Source organism: Lepidochelys kempii, chromosome 7 (genome assembly GCF_965140285.1).
Source record: "Lepidochelys kempii isolate rLepKem1 chromosome 7, rLepKem1.hap1, whole genome shotgun sequence".
Taxonomy (NCBI): domain Eukaryota; kingdom Metazoa; phylum Chordata; order Testudines; family Cheloniidae; genus Lepidochelys; species Lepidochelys kempii.
In genome coordinates this window covers 11,419,669-11,438,724 of record NC_136386.1, presented here as the reverse complement: position 1 = coordinate 11,438,724, position 19,056 = coordinate 11,419,669, and the positions used below count along the sequence as shown (strand labels likewise).

General features: G+C 38.9%; 1 protein-coding gene across 7 annotated transcripts in view; it reads right to left on the bottom strand.

Moving 5' to 3' along the window:
• Positions 1 to 19,056, bottom strand: part of PPP4R2 (protein phosphatase 4 regulatory subunit 2) — a 39,165-nt gene that overhangs the window by 6,429 nt on the left and 13,680 nt on the right. For 4 of the 7 annotated variants that reach the window (XM_073351128.2, XM_073351130.2, XM_073351129.1 and 1 more), the window contains 3 exons: positions 8,799 to 8,969; positions 1,989 to 2,082; positions 25 to 62 (listed from right to left, as the gene is read on the bottom strand). In XM_073351128.2, coding sequence (XP_073207229.1) covers positions 25 to 62; positions 1,989 to 2,082; positions 8,799 to 8,969 — 303 coding nt within the window. The other 3 variants (XM_073351132.1, XM_078853555.1, XM_073351131.2) reach the window with 3 other exon arrangements.

Genomic DNA, 19,056 nt, shown 5'->3' with positions numbered 1-19,056 from the left:
TAGTTGAAGTAAATTTATGCTTACTCTGAAGATGGGTATACACAGCTGACAACCATGACATTCTGTAATACAAAAAAATGTAGAGAGTTTAGAAGCAAAAAAATTAAACATTTCTGATCCTGATAGAACTTGTAAACTTGACGATTAAGACACGACAGCTGGATTTAAAAAATTCTAGCTGATAAAGGTAATATTCTCTATAGAACTTTAAATTAGATTATTCTGAAGTCAAAAACAACCTTGGAAATAATTTCTACCTCCTAAAATCCTCAGTGGTAAATGTGCTTTGCTATTGTGAAGAATACAAACCAAACAAGACTTCCACCACATTGCCATTTCCAATATGCTACAGTAGAGGTCAAAGGAATTCAAACCACATTTTGGTGAGGTTTGTAACTTAGATGTTTCGATTACATTAAGCGGATACTCCACGTGGAACTGTGAAAATCCCAACCTGCTGCCAGTGCTCTTCACCAGTGGTAGGCAGCAAAGCTATAACAGTTTTTACCCTATGTCATGTAATCACCAGCTGTTGGTTTATACTAGTACTCCCACCAGTCATAGCCCAGGCAGGGCTTCACTAGTGCTACAGCAACAGTGAGAATTTCAGAAAAAACCTGTGTGAAAAAGGTATGAGACCATTTTTTTTTCATTTCAGAAAAATGGCTGATTATTGTCTGAAAGATAGCTAATGCATATACAAGAGGACTATCCCAATGCAGTTTTTAGTGTGCATTATAAGAACCATACAATAGGGATTTCTGAATTAGCAATTAAAGATAACGAACAATGTTATAGTGCTCCAGTATGCGTGTTGGTTGCTACTAATTACAGCACAAAATATGGTCCAGCAACACGATCATCTTTCGACAGATCAACACAGATAGTAGAAAGCTCTGATTAGTTTTCTAACAAAGGTGTCAGACTACCAGAGAATTCAATGTATGTGTCAGACTGCTCTTGCTCCCCCATGATAAAAAGCAGACTGTAAAATACACACTTCAAAAAAAAAAAAAAATCAAGGCCAAGATTTTCAAAACTGGAGTGCCTAAGTCTGTAACTTACAATTTTAAGTACCTTCTGAACATGAACAAATGTAGCACTGTCAAAGTCTAGAGCACCCTTAAGGCTTGTTTCATTCATTTCAATGGGGTTTTCGTTTTAGATATCAGTGATCAAGAGCCACATTTGCTAATATCATATTACTGCAATTGCACACACAATGGCATGCACAAAGGGCAGAAACAGTGGTGCAACTAAAGAAATGGACTGCATAATTTTTCCACTCACTGCTGAACACTACATCAGCTTTACGAGATAAAAATTTAGCTACTAGATGAGGGCTATAATCTACCCTGAAACCAGCCAAAAGGATCAGTGCCAGATCCACTATAGATCAGCAGCAGTATGGGGCCCTAATTTGCAATCCATGATGATTTTACACATGCCCTAAATGTAACTGGGCCCACCCAGGAGAACGGCAGTTTGACATCAATTTTGGAAGTAGTACTGCATGCTTTTGGAAAACACTATATAAATACTACCAAACAAGTTCTGTATGCATTTAATGAGGGTTTTAATGTGCTAAAAAATGAGATCTGAAAAACAAAAATCTCTCCTTCAGCTTTTGAGTTTGATTCAAACTCAAAGCAAGGAAGGAAGAACTGCCCAGACCTGATAACTTACATGGTTGCATATCGCTCCGTTATTTAGCAGTGGGGGCTCAGAACAGTGAGCGATATTAAATCCTACATAAACTGCAATATTGGAGCATTACAAACAGAGACAGCCTTAATCCTGGAATTTATTTGCTTTTGGGTCAAAAACATTTTAGAATAACTTTTTGCAGTTATCTTTTTTTTAAAAATTAACCAAATCGAAGTTGCTATTATAGCCATAATGAAGCCAATAAAACTTTGGGAGTCATTTAAATATTATATAGTGGGTAGTTACAATTTAGCTCCAATGCCTCTGAAAGGAAGACATACCTTTTCCACTCCTCTAAGAAACTTGTCTGTTCCTGTATAGTTCCTCCTTGGATCTGTCAGCAACTCACAAAGTCGCTGAATAGTAAAGGGGATACTGCAATGAAATACATATAGAACAATGTAAATGGTACTTAATGGGTAAAAGGCTGCTAGGAAGCAACTGCATTATTGTTATCCCTGCAGGCTGAAAAAGGTCCAAACAGAGGAAGTAGAATTTCACTGAAAGCTTGCAGTAAAAGGACAGTTGGCTTCCTCTGCACTTGGAGGTAGGGGTGTAATTCCCAGATCACGTCTTGTCAGTTCTCATTGAGCTAGCATGCTAAAAATGGTAGTGCAGCCAAAGTAGCATGGGCTAGCTGTCCTGAGCATGCACACGCTGTGGATATGTACTTGGGGCGGCTAGCCCATGCCACTGCTTGCCGCTTCCTATGCTACTGCATCTATGCTACCATTTTTAGCAAGTAGCTCAATTAGTACTGCAATTATGTCTATGCAAGCTGGGAATCACACCTTTAGCTCCACCTGCACATAGCTTTAATCTCTGATTTACATTTCTCAGTTTGCATAAACACTTGGAAAACACAGCACACACTTTTGGGCAATACATCCTCTACCAAAACTAACTAAAATCCAAAAGACATCATTCCAAAAATCACAATTCACTACGCACACTGTATTCAATAATTAAGTTACATGTAGATTTCAATTCAGGAAACCAAAATCAGTCACAGTTTAAAACTACTTTTATTGGGTAAATTATGAGGTTAACAAAATATGTGAAACAGCAACAGTAAAAAATGCTTTAAAACAATTAAAGATTCACACTCCTAGATCTGGCAAAAATAAAAAGTGATTCTCAAGACTTTTGATTTTACAGTTTATAGGAAATGCATTAAATTTTGTAAGTAGTACAGCCAGTTAATAATAGTTCAGAAAAATATGGTATCTACACATTCAGATCTGGTGATCTATCTAAAACAAGTATGATTAGTTTTTCTGCTGCATTGAGATAGGACAGGGCTATATACTCATAATATTTTGTTCATACAAATGTGTCCTCTGTCTAGCAATTTTGTAATTGGATTTTACACAAACACTAACAAGATCAACTGAAATTTTTCATTTTAGCAATGCGTAACAGGATCAAATATTTAAGGTTAGCTGATCTTACATGCATTTCCCGTAGCAATATTTATTAATATACATTTACAGTAAATCTATTTTGTTACACAATTATCAGCATCTAGCAAAACTTTTGAATTATGGTACAGGAATGCAATACTGCTTTTTAAGCATTCTACTAACTGAATTTGTCTGAGCTTGAAGTCATTACACTTGGAACACAAAGTGCTTAGTACAATGTGAAGCATTAGAATTATATTTTATATATGTAGGAAATTTTAAAAAATTACACCCAAACAGTTTATACACACACTCAACACGATTCCATCCCTACTACAGAACTGTTACAACTGTGTTACTCAGAAATTAGAGTGCTAATTGTTATTAAAAAAATTAATGAATTCAAGTTTGCAATGGGTAAATCACTCAAGCTAGAAGAGCATAATTTTATGCCTACTTCATTAAATAAAAAACAGATCTTGTTCAAACATTCACTGATCTGATTTTTCACCAAGAATATGCCAGAAGAAACCATGTTCAACCAGTGAGAGTAGTTACTGGCATTAATTCTACTGGAAAGCTCTTAAGGGCCAAGGCCTTTCCTATAAACAGAAATTGAACCAGACTAAATATCACCCATTTTAATGTGTTTTGCAGATTCTACCATGTGTTATGGTACAGTGGAAGGTATATAAACCATAACCTGAAACAACTAAGAGGTATGTTGTAAAACAGAATCTAGGAGAAATCCCTATGTTTGGCATGTTGTCAACATATCTACCTCCAAATACCTCAGAGATGATGCATATCAACTGTATTGTGGATTAATCAATATTTATTATTATCATACACCTAAACCATGACAGAATCTCATCTTTATTTCACTCCTGAAGAACAAAAAGACAGTATGACAGGCTAATCTTTATGGGTCAGTACATAGCTCCTTCAAATGGTAGAGAATTAAATAAATGTGAGGCTACAGGAGCGATAAAACAAGAGGACAAGAATATTCCCAGACCAGACCTTCACTGTAAATTTCTTTTATATCAAAAAAAGTAAGTTGAAAGGAAGGAATTTAGTATTTAGTGAATGTTATGGCAGGCATATTTTACTTGTCCACCAGGTGTTTGACCCCTCATCTGCCTACCATCGACCAAAATTATATTTAGACTGTTTTTTCTAACTTGGTTCCCTACATAGTTCGACTAAAATGAACTCATGTATTCCTTTTGGTTCAATTTACTCAATGAGAATGTCCTTGAGACTGTGAGGGTTCACTTCCTGTTAATACCGCTCAGAACATCTTTGCTATGGATTAAGTTATACCTGGTGTTTCATCAAGTTTTGGCCAAGGTGTTTAATGACTTTACTCACAGAGATGCTAAACCAGAAAACCTCTGCCATGGACAGACTCTTCAATTTGCTCCCCTTGTTGGTAGTTTCACTCACTCTTCCTATCTCCAATCTTGGTAAGTGTGCAGGAGGAGTTAATTGATTTGTGAACTCACCCATATATGTACTGCATATCTAAACCTGTGCATAGCTGCATAAAGATATAACTGCTGCTTATTTTTTGGGTACTTTTTTGGGGTGGTGGGAGGGACAGAACAGTACTAGACTACCAAAGGTTGTAACAGCTAATCTTTAAACAGTAAATTCAAATTACCTGTCTGCTTAAACATCCATTTACAAAGACCTATAGTTTAAGTAGTAGCATATTAAAAAAAAGTGAAAATTTGTAGAATCTTGTTAACTTATTTTTAATATTTATTGGATATTTGGAATACAATTTGAAAGACTAACATATGAAATAGTTTATGAAACTCAGTGGCATTCAGCTTACTGAGGTGATATCAAACCCCATAAAATGCAAGATTTGCAGCTTCAAAGTAAATTGTACATTCCAATTTTTTATTTTAACCTACACTATAATCTGTGTTCTGGCCAACAGCAACACTGTTCCCTTCAAAGCATCTATAAAATAGCGAACTTTGTTTAATGCACAGTAGATGGCACCACACATCATAGTATGTGCTTTACAATAAACTGACATCGAGTTACTGTTTTTTGACGACTTTTTTAATTTGCAGACTTCCAGAGGCAACGACATCTCAGCTACAGTGAACTATGTAAAAGTCATATACAAGTACATATTACAAAAATTAAAGGTGTGGCTTTAAACCAATTTTAAAAAAAATCAGTGCAACTTTGTGCACGGACATTCAAACGAATTTAAGAGTGAGTGTACTGAGGAAGTTGCATCTATTTTACTAATTAGGTTTCTAAACTCTTTTAGTTAAATCCATGCAAAAACCGCATAATAAAATTTCTTCAAGTGAGCAAAGGGATTAGGAATTCCATAATCAAGTGAAAATGATCAGAACTGCACTTCCCAGTGCCATTGGTCAGGGTGCTGTAAAGAGAGCCTGATCATGACAGCCATGTTGTAGTGTATTAAGCAAAAAGGGACTGAAGAAAAGATGTGGAGAAACTCCTTTAGTTGGTCATATGACTGTTATAAAGGTGAGCAAAGACAAAATTTGTATATTCTAACATGGATATTTCTGTAAGGTACCCAAAAAACAAAGTCCTCCTAACCCAATAATCACAACTGACGACCAGTACTCATCCAAAAATATAAAAGATTAAGGAAGCCTACCTCTATTTAAAGACAGACAGACAGACAGCATACCTTCACCAGTGTGTTGGAAGGAGTGCTGAAAAGCCAGAACCTAACTCAGACTAGCAAGAGTGCAAAGAATACATCTGAAAATTAACCCTATTTGTACTACTGAAGAGTTTACTTCTTGTTGTAAAGAATTTTCCATGAGCCATACACCTCCAGTGGTTCGTTTTGGAAGTATTCACAATTTACTAGGAAAGGGGAAAATGGACATGGGAAACTTCTTAAGAGTCTCTTTGGCATATAAGTTTCTTAAATGTGGCAGGAGAATCTGGCCCTACACCCATACAATGTCAGATGGATACAAACTGATATTTTGGGTTTAAACAAGCACTGCCATGTCACTATGCAGCCACCTGAAAGAAAAAGCATACTTATTCTGTCTGTCAAAGCCATTTAATCCAAAGTCACTGATTACCCAGAGAAGGCAATCATCTCTTAGTAACTGCTTTTGCATGATGTCTTCCTTTACGGATGAAGAGGAAAGATTAAATATGCCCTTTTTCTTCCTATCTTATGCATCCTAGAAGCAAGGACAGGAAAAACCCTGTTAGGTCAGGGTCACAATAAGCATCCACATTTTCTGTTAGGCTACCTTGCAATGATCTGAATAAGAAGATCCATGAACGAAAATGGTAAAAGGCCTGAAAATAACTGCTCTGGGCAACTGGTGCTCTCTGGAGTCAAGATTTTCCAAGGAGTTCATTAAGTGACAGCAACGGTATAGATAAAATAGAGAATCCATTATCCCAATGAGGGAGGAAAAAACCCTGCATTCTTAAAAGAGAAGTGGTGTCTGTAGGAGAGCCTGACAGACAGAGGCAAGAACATACTGGTGTTGTAGTGGTGATATGAAATCTTCATCTGATTGGTTGCTGCTGCCTGGTTGTCAGGAGCAGGAAAGGATAGCTCAACAATAGAGACTGATGAACCTGAGGACACAGAATTGAGTTTTATTTACGTTCGAGTGTCTAACATCACATTAACAAAAAATTCACATGTATTTTATGGAACAACTCTAGTAACTTAAGTGTTATTTTTTACTTTGCCAACAGAAACAGTACATTGCTAAGGTCTTCATTCTCATGGGATTTATCAGAATCATGGGCTTTATGGAGCAGGATACGTATACCATATTTTTAAGCCTTTGAATTATATGTATTGCTGTGTAGTACAGGCCTAAGTGTAGAACTGGTCTCGAATTTGTTAAACTGAATCAATTTAATTAACTGATAGTGATACAGCAAATCAGGTATCAGATTGTACAAACTGCAGCCTGTTTGTGTTATATGTTGCTTTAGATACAAATCACTGGATAATGATTACTTAAGAAGTTTCAGAATCATAGCCTCGTTAGAACAAAGTTATATATGAATTGCTACATGGTTTATTTCATTCCTGGTTGTGAAAAGTTTTGAATTTTAGCATTTGTTTAAAGGCAATAATTATACGTCTTCCGGTTTTTCCATCTAGTGACACTAGCTGGTTTCCACTTTTAAAGAACACATGAGGAAAGCATTGGGAGTTCTTCCTTAGCGTTAAAGTAACACTTTTAAAAATTTTGCTTTGTTGCCACAGTATTTTAACAGTGCAAAAGGCTCAGACACCCAGAAGTTTTGTCAAGTGTGTCTTTGAACTATATGATTTGGTGGTTGCCTAGCTGTTCATTTCCTCTGAGTGGTTTACGAGCTTAGGTAAGCTATGTAACATAAGCAAAAAACAGCTTTGAAATAATAGAACAAAAAGCCCAGACATTAGGACAAGTTTTTACTTCCTTAAAGCTAGACTACTATTAATACCAGCCAGCAGAATAAAAGACATCATGTTACCATTTGTAGGTTTCATGGTAGAAATTCTTGGCATCACATTTAAGTGAGAAATTTGAATATGAAAGTACTTGAAACTTTCAACATGCAAAAACATTTATTTCAAGAGAGTCAATTCTGAAGCACAATCCATGTTTTAAATAACGTCAGTCTTAGGGAACGTGACGGTAAGAACCACTGATCTAACTCCAGCATATGAATCTCAAGAGGGGTCATCATAGTCCTTTAAAGCTAGCAGTCTCAGGGGTAACATGGAGGAAGGCTACAACATGTCCATTTGCTGATAAGCTGAAAATACAGCAGGTAAGTGGTTGGTGCAAATGAACAAAACACTAATTAACTGGATGATAAATTTGTGACTCAGTTTAAGCTCAAGAAAGTGCTATCAAGCCGTTACAAAGAAATAGCAAATAAGAGAGTAGATGCCCATGAAAAACAAGAGTTTTATTTAAATGAAACAAAAGTGAACTTCAGAAAAGTCCTTTTACAAAAGCAATAAGCAGCAAGAAACAATACACTTTGTAGTCTAGAGAAACAAACAAGTAATCATTCAAATGCTAAAAGTATACTTTAACAACCAGTAAACACATGGTTGTTTTTTTGACCTACAAATCTGAATCTGTAGCTTAACAATTCATAGTAGATACACTGTCTCTTTGTTGCACTGTGTCACAGAATTCATTGTTCTCAATGAGCTGCCAAACTGCCAGATGCAAGTTAAGGGGACAAACACCAAATGGTTACAGTTTATTAAAAAAACCTAAGCACCTAAAAATGGATTAAAATAAATCTGATTTTAGATAGAAATAGATTTCTATCAACATGCTTCTTTTTATGTATACTTTTTGTATTGCATGAACAATGTCCATTAAAGAAAAAGTTAATCACAGATTTTAAAACAACTGAAGACACTAACAAATGTCACAAGATATTAGATTAATCATTAAAAGACAGATTTTGGACTTTGGTTTTTAAAAGATATCACAATAAAATATGTTTAAGTTGATAGGCACCAATTTATTTGTACCTGAAGTTGTCTACGGCAAGTGTTGAGCAGAATGAAGATGTGGAAGTAAATCACAGTAAGACTGGAAGGTCATCTATGAAAGATGATACATTGCCTAGCCTTGAGAAAAAAATTGTTTAAAAACAAATGAGATTTGATTAAAAATTACATACCCGTTAAATCCGGTGACTATTTTCAGGATTCGTTCCTTCATCTCCTCAAAGGGAATATATTCCACATTGGGATTAGGGGGCCCTCTTGGTTCAGGTGCAGAGGTTCTGAAGTCATCCATCACTTTCTCCAGTTTGAAAATAAAATAGCCTTTAAACTGAGACCACTGAATCCTAAATTAAAGGTTAAAAAAAAATCACAAGTGACTTAAGACGCATGCAAAATATCCATATTATAACTTTGTTTAGATCAAAGCAAAAAATCTTAGACGATCATGAATTTTTATAACCAGGTAGTTCAAAGATTTAATATTTTTAAGCAACAAATAGTTTACTGTAGCCAACCAACTGAGAGACATTTTTGAAGACTATTCCAAGGACAGCAGACAGGACAAAATTAAACATTTTATCTTCAACGAGAAGGCTGTTAACACCACTTTCATACATAAATTTAGATACGATATTTTACAAAAGCTCTTTTGCAGTCCTGAAGAAGACCTGAACATAAATTTATTCTTAGTTATGCAACTCCGTTACTGACAGTTAGATTGTCAGCTCTTCATTACATGGATCATTTTATTCTACATTTGTAGAACACTTAGCACTTTGGGGCAGCAATCCCAATTATTATTCATATTATAGTAGGCCTAGGAGCCCTGTGCATGGACCAGAACTCCATTGTTCTGTTTGTACTGCATCTGGCAAATAAAAAGTCCCTGTCCCAAGGAGCTCACCATGTTTTAACCAGGGGTATATAGTAAATCATGGGCAGGTCACGGGCCATGAATTTTTGTTTATTGCCCATGACCTGTCTGACTTTTACTAAAAGTACCCGTGACTAAAGCATAACCTTAACAATGAGATAGCTTTGCAGATGTTTACAGGAAGCACCTCCCACGGGTGTTCGGAAGCATAGGAGAAAGCATGCATATGCTTGTTTGAAAATTTAACAAGTAGACAGTGGAAGACATCATGGCTTGATCAGAGGTGAGCATCAACATCCAGACAGTGAATGAGAGATGATAGGTAGGGCGGAGGTTCACTGTGAAGGGTCTTGAAAGTGAATACAATCAACTTACGTTTGATGTTAAATGAGATTGCAGCCAGTAGAGAGATTCAAAGGGGGGGAGACAGCATCAAAGCAATAGGCTTGGAAAATGATATTTGCAGTAACATTCTGAACAGATATAAGCAGGGCAATGCTGCATTTGTCAAGGCCAGAGCGAAGGACGTTACAGTAATCAAGATGTGAGATGAGAGCCTAGATGAGAGTTTCAGCTATGCGAGTAGATAAAAGCCATATCTTATAGATGTGGTGCAGAAAGAATTGGCAAGATTTTAGGTTTAGCCTGGATGTGAGGATGCAAGGCAGAATGGTGTCCACAGTGATCAAGAAATGAGGTTGGTGGGAGGGTTTGCAGGGAGTGGGGAGATTACGGGCTCTGTTTTCTTCCAGGTGCTTCTTACCACGAATAAATAATATGGAACTTAACACTGATGAACATAACACTGACTATTTTTGTCCATATTTAATTCATATAGCTATCTAAAATAATTATAATGTAATTCATGTGGAAGATTAAAACAGAAGAATCACTAGCACCTGTGTAAGAAATATGGGAGTAAATGTTTTTCTCTTTGTGTTGAGCTGGGATATATTAATCTTTTACTTCCAAACGACCACCTTGGTGTGAACAGTATTTTTGCCTTCACCTTTTTGCCTAACGCAAGTGTGACAGACCCAGGCCAGTTGGGTACAGCAGAGTAGTAGAAGACAGATATACTGGCCTCTGAGGCTAGCATAATCTGCCAGGAAGCGCGGAACCCACTGAGGCAAGGTCAGAGCTCTGCCTCACAAGATACTAACTATTCAGCTCTCCTCCAGTCTACAACATCAACTCTGCCAAGGTATTGACAGTAAGATAGGACTATGGCTAAAAGACTAGAATTGTGCTAACCTAAAAGATGTACATACTATAACCATTCTCTTACATAGTTACTGGTCTTAAGTGTCTCTTTAGAATAGGCTCAAGTTACATGCTTCCATATTAATTTGTGAAAGGAGAACTTTACAACAAAGAAGATAATGTTTTTTTGCTGCCTTAGCTCATCTGTCTCCCAGACTAGTCGGTGCTTAAAGATTCAGACACAGAACATATTTATGAAAGTCATTTTCAAAACTTACACAATTCTTTTAAACAACTTTTATAGAGAACCTTTTAAAGTGCTATTTACCATATAACTTCAATCTAAGTTTGATGCCAATGAGAATAATTTCCATGTATTGGAGCTTGCCAAAAAACTAGAAAAGGATGCGTCAGAAAATTACTACAGATATTATGGGCAGGTTCTGAATAAGCTTCTCCACACTGATCATCACATAGAACCTGCACTGCAAAGAGAAGTTTTGGGCCTTTTCATAACACAGCACTTCCTCAGCAGTGCAGGTAGAATTGTGAAACTGATGAATATAATGTTATCTTAATACATTTCAATCTACTCCTACTGGTGTGGTTTATAGGATTCTGGCTAACTGACAGCCACATTTAGCCCTCTTCAGCTGGAAAAAGGAGTTCTACATAATCAAGGACAAGAGGGAAGACAAGACATAGTAAATATAGGTCTAAAGATGGCGGGGGCTTGAAGAGGGGAGAATATAATTCAAGCTCCCCTCCCAAAGAGATTCTGATATGAAGGATTGCTCTTTTTTTAAAACGTGATTAAGGGCAAAAAAATGGAGGAGCAACAACATTCAAAGTTTGAAATAATGTGTGGTTCTTTTATTTAAAATATAATAGAAGGGATAAACTGGGTTTAAAAGTGAGTGACACACCTTGAAAAGACACTTTACCCCTCACTCCCAACCCCCCCAAAAAAGAAAGAGGATGGAAACAACTAGAAAAGGGTGGGATAGAGAAAGACCCATACCAAAAACACAAGGGCAGAGATAAGGGAAAGAAAAAAAAAATCCTAAAATGACAAGGGTGTCACCTTATTGACTTGAACTGGGACCATACAGAACATGGTTGCAACCAAGGTCCTGTAGTGGCACCAAATCTTGTATAAAGGGGGTTAAATAATGTGTCTCAGACAAGGTTATGGTTTGCTGGTTATGATTACACTGTCTACATGTGTGTATCATTTTTGTAGTTAAAGTTATGAATATTGGCTCTATACTATCTGTATTTCAAACCTATGCTACGCTTCTGGGCGACACCCCAGACAAGTTAGTGTCAGATCTGCCTAGCCTGCTGGATGGCCCATTAAGGTCCATCAGATATACAATGGACCCACTGAGAGAAGGCAGACACCTTATGACTCAGCAAGGCATGCAGGGACTGCCTATGGACAGAACTCTGAGGTTTTTCCATGCCATGTGATGGACAGCTCGTCTTTGAAAGAAAGAAAGACCGACCACATCGCAAGAGAATATAAAAAGCTGCTGCAGCTCCTCCATCTGGTCTTCAGTCCTGCTTCTTACCTCTGGAGGGACTTTGCTACACAAGCTTTGAACCAAGGACTGAAAGACCCATCCCAGCTGTGGATGTACTCCAGAACTTGATTTGAACCTGCAGTTTATTCTATCATTGCAAAAACCTGAACTAAGAACTTTGCCATTACTGTATGTAATTGATTCCATTTAACCAACTCTTGCTCTCATCTATATCTCTTTTCCTTTTATGAATAAATCTTTAGATTTTAGATTCTAAAGGATTGGCAACAGCATGATTTGTGGGTAAGATCTGTTTTGTATATTGATCTGGGTTTGGTCCTTTGGGATCAAGAGAACCTTTTTTCTTTTACTAGGGTATTGGTTTTCATAACCATTTGTCCCCATAACGAGTGGCACTGCTGGTAAACTGGAGTGTCTAAGGGAATTGCTTGCGTGACTTGTGGTTAGCCAGTGGGATGAGACCAAAGTCTGCTCGGTTTGGCTGGTTTGGTTTGCCTTAGAGGTGGAAAAAACCCAGCCTTGGGCTGTAACTGCCCTGCTTGAAGTAGTTTGTCCTGAATTGGCACTCTCAGTTGGGTCCCACCAGAACCAGCACTGTAACACAAGGCATAGATCAAACAAACTATTATTCTGTTCGGTTTGTTACCACTCTAATTAGCTACATAATACTAAAGCAAAAGTAGCATATCATTTCCAATGTACTCTATTTTAGGTTTTGGGGTTTTTTTTAGTTTAACCCTCAATGCAAGCATCCAGACTCTGCAAAACTGTAACCATGACAGACTCAAAGAGACAGAAGATTTTAGAATAAATAGCAAATGTTTATAATAAGTGAGAAAAATCTCAAAACTCAGACAGAAGAGACCCATTAAATCACCCCCATGCCTGGATTACACCTTACACAATATTAGCCCATGAAAGTAGATTCCAATATTGCACTAAAGATTATTTCACAGATCCATTTCCCCCTACTTCCAACCTAGGTTAATTTTCCCTTACTTATTTTCATTCAATTACTAACTACTACTACTTATCCTTTCACACAATATCAATGGTTCTCAATTATTTGTAGACAGATATCAGATCCATGTGGCCTAATATGTACGGACTAGGTTAATAGTGGAAGTCTAATGCCCTTGGGGCTGAAAACAGTGCCCTGCGTCATTTTAAAAATCCTGAAACCACAGAAAATATTGGTGCCACCTGGGCAAATGGGAATCACATTTTCAAAGCACAAGGCAGAAATTCTCCCTACAAGTTGAATCTGAAATCTACTTGGTTTTAATTTATTTTAATGCACTGCACCTCTCCAGGCTATCATACTGATTTCAGTTTTAACAGCATCTTCCATTCAAAATCTCAAAACAGTCGACAAAATACCTGTCAAGCAGAAAGTAGTATTCCCATTTTACAGACTGAAGAACAAGCAAAGCTAAGTAATTGGTCCAAGAGACACACAGGTCATTGGTACAACTAGGAATATAACTTCAATCTTCTGATCGCTAATATTGTGATTTAAACACTAGAGAATGCTGGAATTTTAGATAATCCTGTCGAAGAGCTGCCATTTTGAACTTTATGGAGCAGTTTATCCACGTAGTGGTACACTTGGAGGGTACTCCTGCAACAGACTGATATGGACCAACAGCAACTCTTAAGTCCACAGAGCAAACGAGACACATGATAACATCACATGCTGTGCTCTTAGAATCCCTGTTCTCATTTTATGTCTAAAGGATCTTGCACAATTTTGAATGAAACAGGAGCAGAGAGTGGAAAACATGTTCAAGATGAAATTATACAGACCACAGCTGCTTGGTAATGGAGGAAAATTCAGTCGTCTTTATGGTACTACTAATTATCAGGCCCATAAAATTGTCAAGAATTCTCACTCCATTTACTGGGATCAAGATTTTTCTGTTTAGCAATCTTGGCTGAGATGGAGAGAGAAGTTGATCTTTTGGACCAAACAAAACTTGATCATCTTCTCCAGATTTAACTGGACTTCTTCATTTCCAGATTGCAACATTCAGAGTCTATCCTTTTCCAGAGATTTTTGGCTTCAGGAATGTTTCTTTCCCTGTTTTCCTCTCACTCCATGTTAAGAGGACTGATGGGCACTAAATAGAAGGATCTGTTGTCTTTAAGATGGAACGAGTAAGGTAGACCAGCTCACTTATTTCATCCTGAAGGAAAATGTGACTAGTTGTCACACACTGGTTCAAGGGCAAGCAGAAGTGTCTCCCCTTTTCTACTGATGGCCCTTGAAAATGGTAATCACCTGATCCCTCACAAGAAGCAGTTGGCTAATATTTTCCTTCTCTAGTTAAAGGCTGAGTCTATACTAGAAAATTGGGGCAGCATAACGTCGTCGCTCAGGTCCACACCTGAGTGGCACAGTTAAGCCAATTTAAGTCCCCGGTGGAGGGATAGCTCAGAGGTTTGAGCACTAGCCTGCTAAACCCAGGATTGAGAGGTCAATCCTTGAGGGGGCCATTTAGGGATCTGGGGCAAAAATAAGAGAAGGTACTTGGTCCTGCTGTGAAGGCAGGGGACTAGACTCGACCTTTCAAGGTCCCTTCCAGTTCTATAAAATAGGTCTATCTCCATATTAACAGCATTAGGTCAAGGGAAGATTCCTCTGGGAGGTGGATTACTTAGGTAAATGGGATAACCCCTCCTGTCGGCACAGGTAGTGTCTACACTGAAGCACTACATCAGCTCAGCTGCAGCAGCACTGCCATGCCGCTGTACTGTTTTAAGTGCAGACAAGCCCTTAGAGTGAGACCTGGCTGCAGAAAGAGCAAGGTCAAAAGAAGACTGAGTGTCTTAAGAGATGAAGACCTCAGGATGCCTGGTAACCATAAGTTTTGGACCCGTGAGAAGCTAGGGAGAAGGTCTTCATCTGAGTCAAACAGATTTTGAAGAGGGAAACGGGTATCCAAGCTGGTTGGGAGTCGGAGTTGTTGCTAGGGTGGGAACAGGGTCACTGACTAACCCAAAGTGAATGATATGGACAGGCAGCAGAGGAGAAACAGAGCAGGACAGGGAGCAAACACTGGAGCCAGGGCCATCCCTTCGCCGTTTAGATCAAAAGGAGCCACCATCACCGGACGCTGAAGCAGCATTAGCGGTATGTCATGTTAAACATTTCCTTCCCCTCTGATTAACCTGTTCACTACTCTTTCTTCTCCATAGGTGCCAAATTCAGATTAAGCTGCAGAAGATGATTTTATGTATCAAGAAATGCCAAGTCCTGGCCCCGGAAAAACAGCCTCTAGCAGCTACAGATTCTTTTCCACTGAGCTGCTGCAGGCTCACAGAACAGAGCCAGGAGTGGAAGCCCCTTTGAAGTGGAGCCCTATGTAAAGAAAGATCAATCACTATAAAAGCCATAGACAAGACATCCCCAGATTCCCTCAAATCTTCCTAGGACTATCTCCCTACCAAAACTGTTAGGTTGAAGGGAGAAGGAGGAAAAGCAACCAAAAAATCTAGCACAGAGGCAGACCAGGGCTGCTGTTGATGGCAGTAACCCATTCTTGACAGCAGAGGGGGATAGCAACTAGCTGTAACAAAAAACACAAGAGGAGTCACCAACAGATAGGATTAGAGGCAGAAAACCTGTCATTCCCGGACCTTTGGGAACAGGGGTTTTTCATGCGGGCATTGAAAGGGAAGCCATTTATCTAGATCGGGGTGGGCAAGCTACGGCCCACAGGCTGCATCTGGCCCGTCAGGGCTTTGGATCCGGCCAGGGGGATTGCCAGCCCTGTGGTGCCACGAGCCCCGCACCGCTCCCAGAAGCGGCCGGCACCATGTCCCTGGAGCCCCCCCACCCCCGGGGGTGGGGGGGGGGAGGCAGAGAGCTCCGTACACTGCCCTCACCAGCAGACACCACCCCTGCAGCTCCCATTGGCCAGGAATGGGGAACCACGGCCAATGGGAGCTTCAGGGAAGGTACCCGCAGGCGAGGGCAGTGCATGGAGCCCTCCATCCCCCCTCCCCCAGGGGCCACAGGGACGTGGTGCCAGCCACTTCTAGGAGCAGTGCGGAGCCGGGGCAGGAAGGGAGCCTGCCTAGCCCCGCTGCGCACCACTGCCACCCGAGCCGCTCCAGGTAAGTAGTGCCGGGCCGGAGCCTGCACCCCAACCCCCTGCCGCACCCCTCCTGCTCCCCAACCCCCTGCCCTGAGCACCCTCATGCACCCCCTCCCACACCCCAACCCCCTGCCCCAGCCCTACATTCATGGCCCTGCATGCAATTTCCCCACCCAGATGTGGCCCTCGGGCCACAAAGTTTGCCCACCCCTGATCTAGATAGCAATGCTACAAACAAAATAAGTTCCTGGTTTAGAAGAACTGCTGAACACACAACTTCGCTGAATCTTTTTAAAAAATATTTTATCACCTCACTCAAGCCTAACTTGTTTGTGCTTTAGCTGCACCTGCTGATAAAGCTATTAAACTTCACTTTCATGGTCTACCTCAAGAGTTTGAGGGTGCAAATTTGGTTTTCCTAGATACCAACACTGAACACACAAGAATTTTCACATGCAATCAAGCAGCCGAGTCATTTGCATACACACACACACACACACACTTGATTTGTAGATCAAATTAATTCAACTGTGGAAGTTACGTGCACAAATTAGACATACAATTTGCATACCTAAAGTTAGACCCTTAAAATCCATCTATTTACAAGAGGCTATCAAAGAAGGTAGGCTGTTTGATAGGTCTATGAAGCTTATTATTTTTCAAAAGCTCAAACCCTCTTCATTTGTCATATTTAGAAAAGATCAATGCATGGCAATAGTTCAGCACCTGAAGCACTCCTGTAAGAAGTCAGCATAGTAATCAGAAAGGAAAAAAATGGGGATGAGCTGATTTCAGTTTCAAGTAGTAAAGCAACATTGTACAGTGTGTCAAAAATAGTTTGAAGAGGGCATTCGCAAGGTAGGATACAAGACCTCTAAATATAACTGTTTACTACAATAGGGGGTTTGTGAAACAACATTCCCCCCCCCCCCCGAGGAACAGCAGAATTTGAATTACAGAAAGCTTCCACCAACCAGCAGCTGAATGGAAATAAAAACAGAAAATGCTTGTATGTATGAAGTTCTTACATAAAGAATAATTTAGAAAGAAACCCTACACATCAAGCTCTGTGAATTAATCCAACTGAGGAATCTGCATGGAAAGGAGAGTACTCTCAGGACAATGCACCCACTGAATTTGCTTACAAGAACTTGCCACTGACATATGAGTCATCTCAGGATCTACACACTGTAAGGAAGTAGTTCTTCCTAACTGCAAGCTCAGGTAAATAAGGTACCACAAGTTTTATCCTGACAAAGAGAATTTATACTAACACTTTATAAAGAACCCTGGATGACTGTTTATTTACATGTGTAACTATATAATGTTTTAAAACAGATTTTCATGAGTATTCCACAAATACGGTACAAATACTTTCAGAATCAGTATTCGAGGTGAAAAAAAAATCAACTGGCCTTAAAAATATTATTTGTTGTCCAGAATGTTCTAGTTTTGATAGGCTGAACGAGGACTTAGAACTACCCAAATTCTATGCATTTCTAAAACGCTCCAATAGCTTGCTCATCCTCTATCAATATATCTAATGCCAATGACAGCATAGCAAGAAAAAAAATTAATCCCCAGATACGATGCAAGTATGTAACAAGCAGCATTTCTGTCAATAATAATGGCTAATGCAACCCAAGGATTGAAACACCAAAGTATTAAAATGGTACAGTAATATAAACAAACATGGAAACTACACTTTAATGTTATAGTGCAGTTTGGTTTCTTAAACCAAGACTTTCCATTTCATGTTGCACTCTGCAAATCAAACAAGACACAATGTTCTAGTTTTTAAAACTGTTAATCACCACTGCTACATAGCAACAGTAACCAAACATGTATATTGCACTATGATTCTGGGAAGTATCATGCAGTAATAAAAAAAAAACAGTCTCTGACCTTACACTCTAACAACCAGACACAGACCACAAAGAAAACAGACATGAAGGGGAAGGAAAAAGATTTAAAACAACAACAGTAGTTGTAGAGGATAGAGTGTAGATCATAGGTTGAAATTTTTAACTAGAGACTGAAGTAGATTAATAAGAAAGTGGGCAGCACTAGAGTGGAAAGTCACTAATGAGAATCAAAGTAAAAGGTAGGATTTGAGAAGTAGAGGAGGAGACTTGCACACACAGATAGGGAATCCATTACAGGCACAGGAACAGAATAAAAAGGGACAAAGGACAGAGAGTGAGGAATGGACAAGGAACAATAAGAAGAGTGGACAGAGATGAAGATGTGAGATGGGAAACAAAAGGATGAGATGAGAGCAGAACTGTGTACAACGAAGGCAAAGAGTTTGACCCTTATGGGGAAAGACATAAGGAGCTGGGAACTATAACATGGTAGAAGTAGAAAAGGAAGAGGTGTTTTCGTTGCTGAAAGTTGAATGGACTTGAGAGAGAAAGAGAGAGAAAGGACAAAGAGGAGGAGATTATAATACTTCATGGGAAAGACCACGATAGCATGGAACTGGAAATAGATAGGAAACAGTGAATTTTAGAAATGACAGAAAAGCAACAAGATTTGCTGAGAACCTGGATGAAAAAGGAAAGAAAGAAAGGGAGAAGTCAAAGGTAGCTAAGTTGCAATTACACTGCATGAAGACGAATTGGTGAACTGCTTCTTAGAAGTTGCACAAATTAGCCAACATAGTTTCCTTGTCAAAGTTCCTTTAAGTTATACCAGTTCTGTTTGA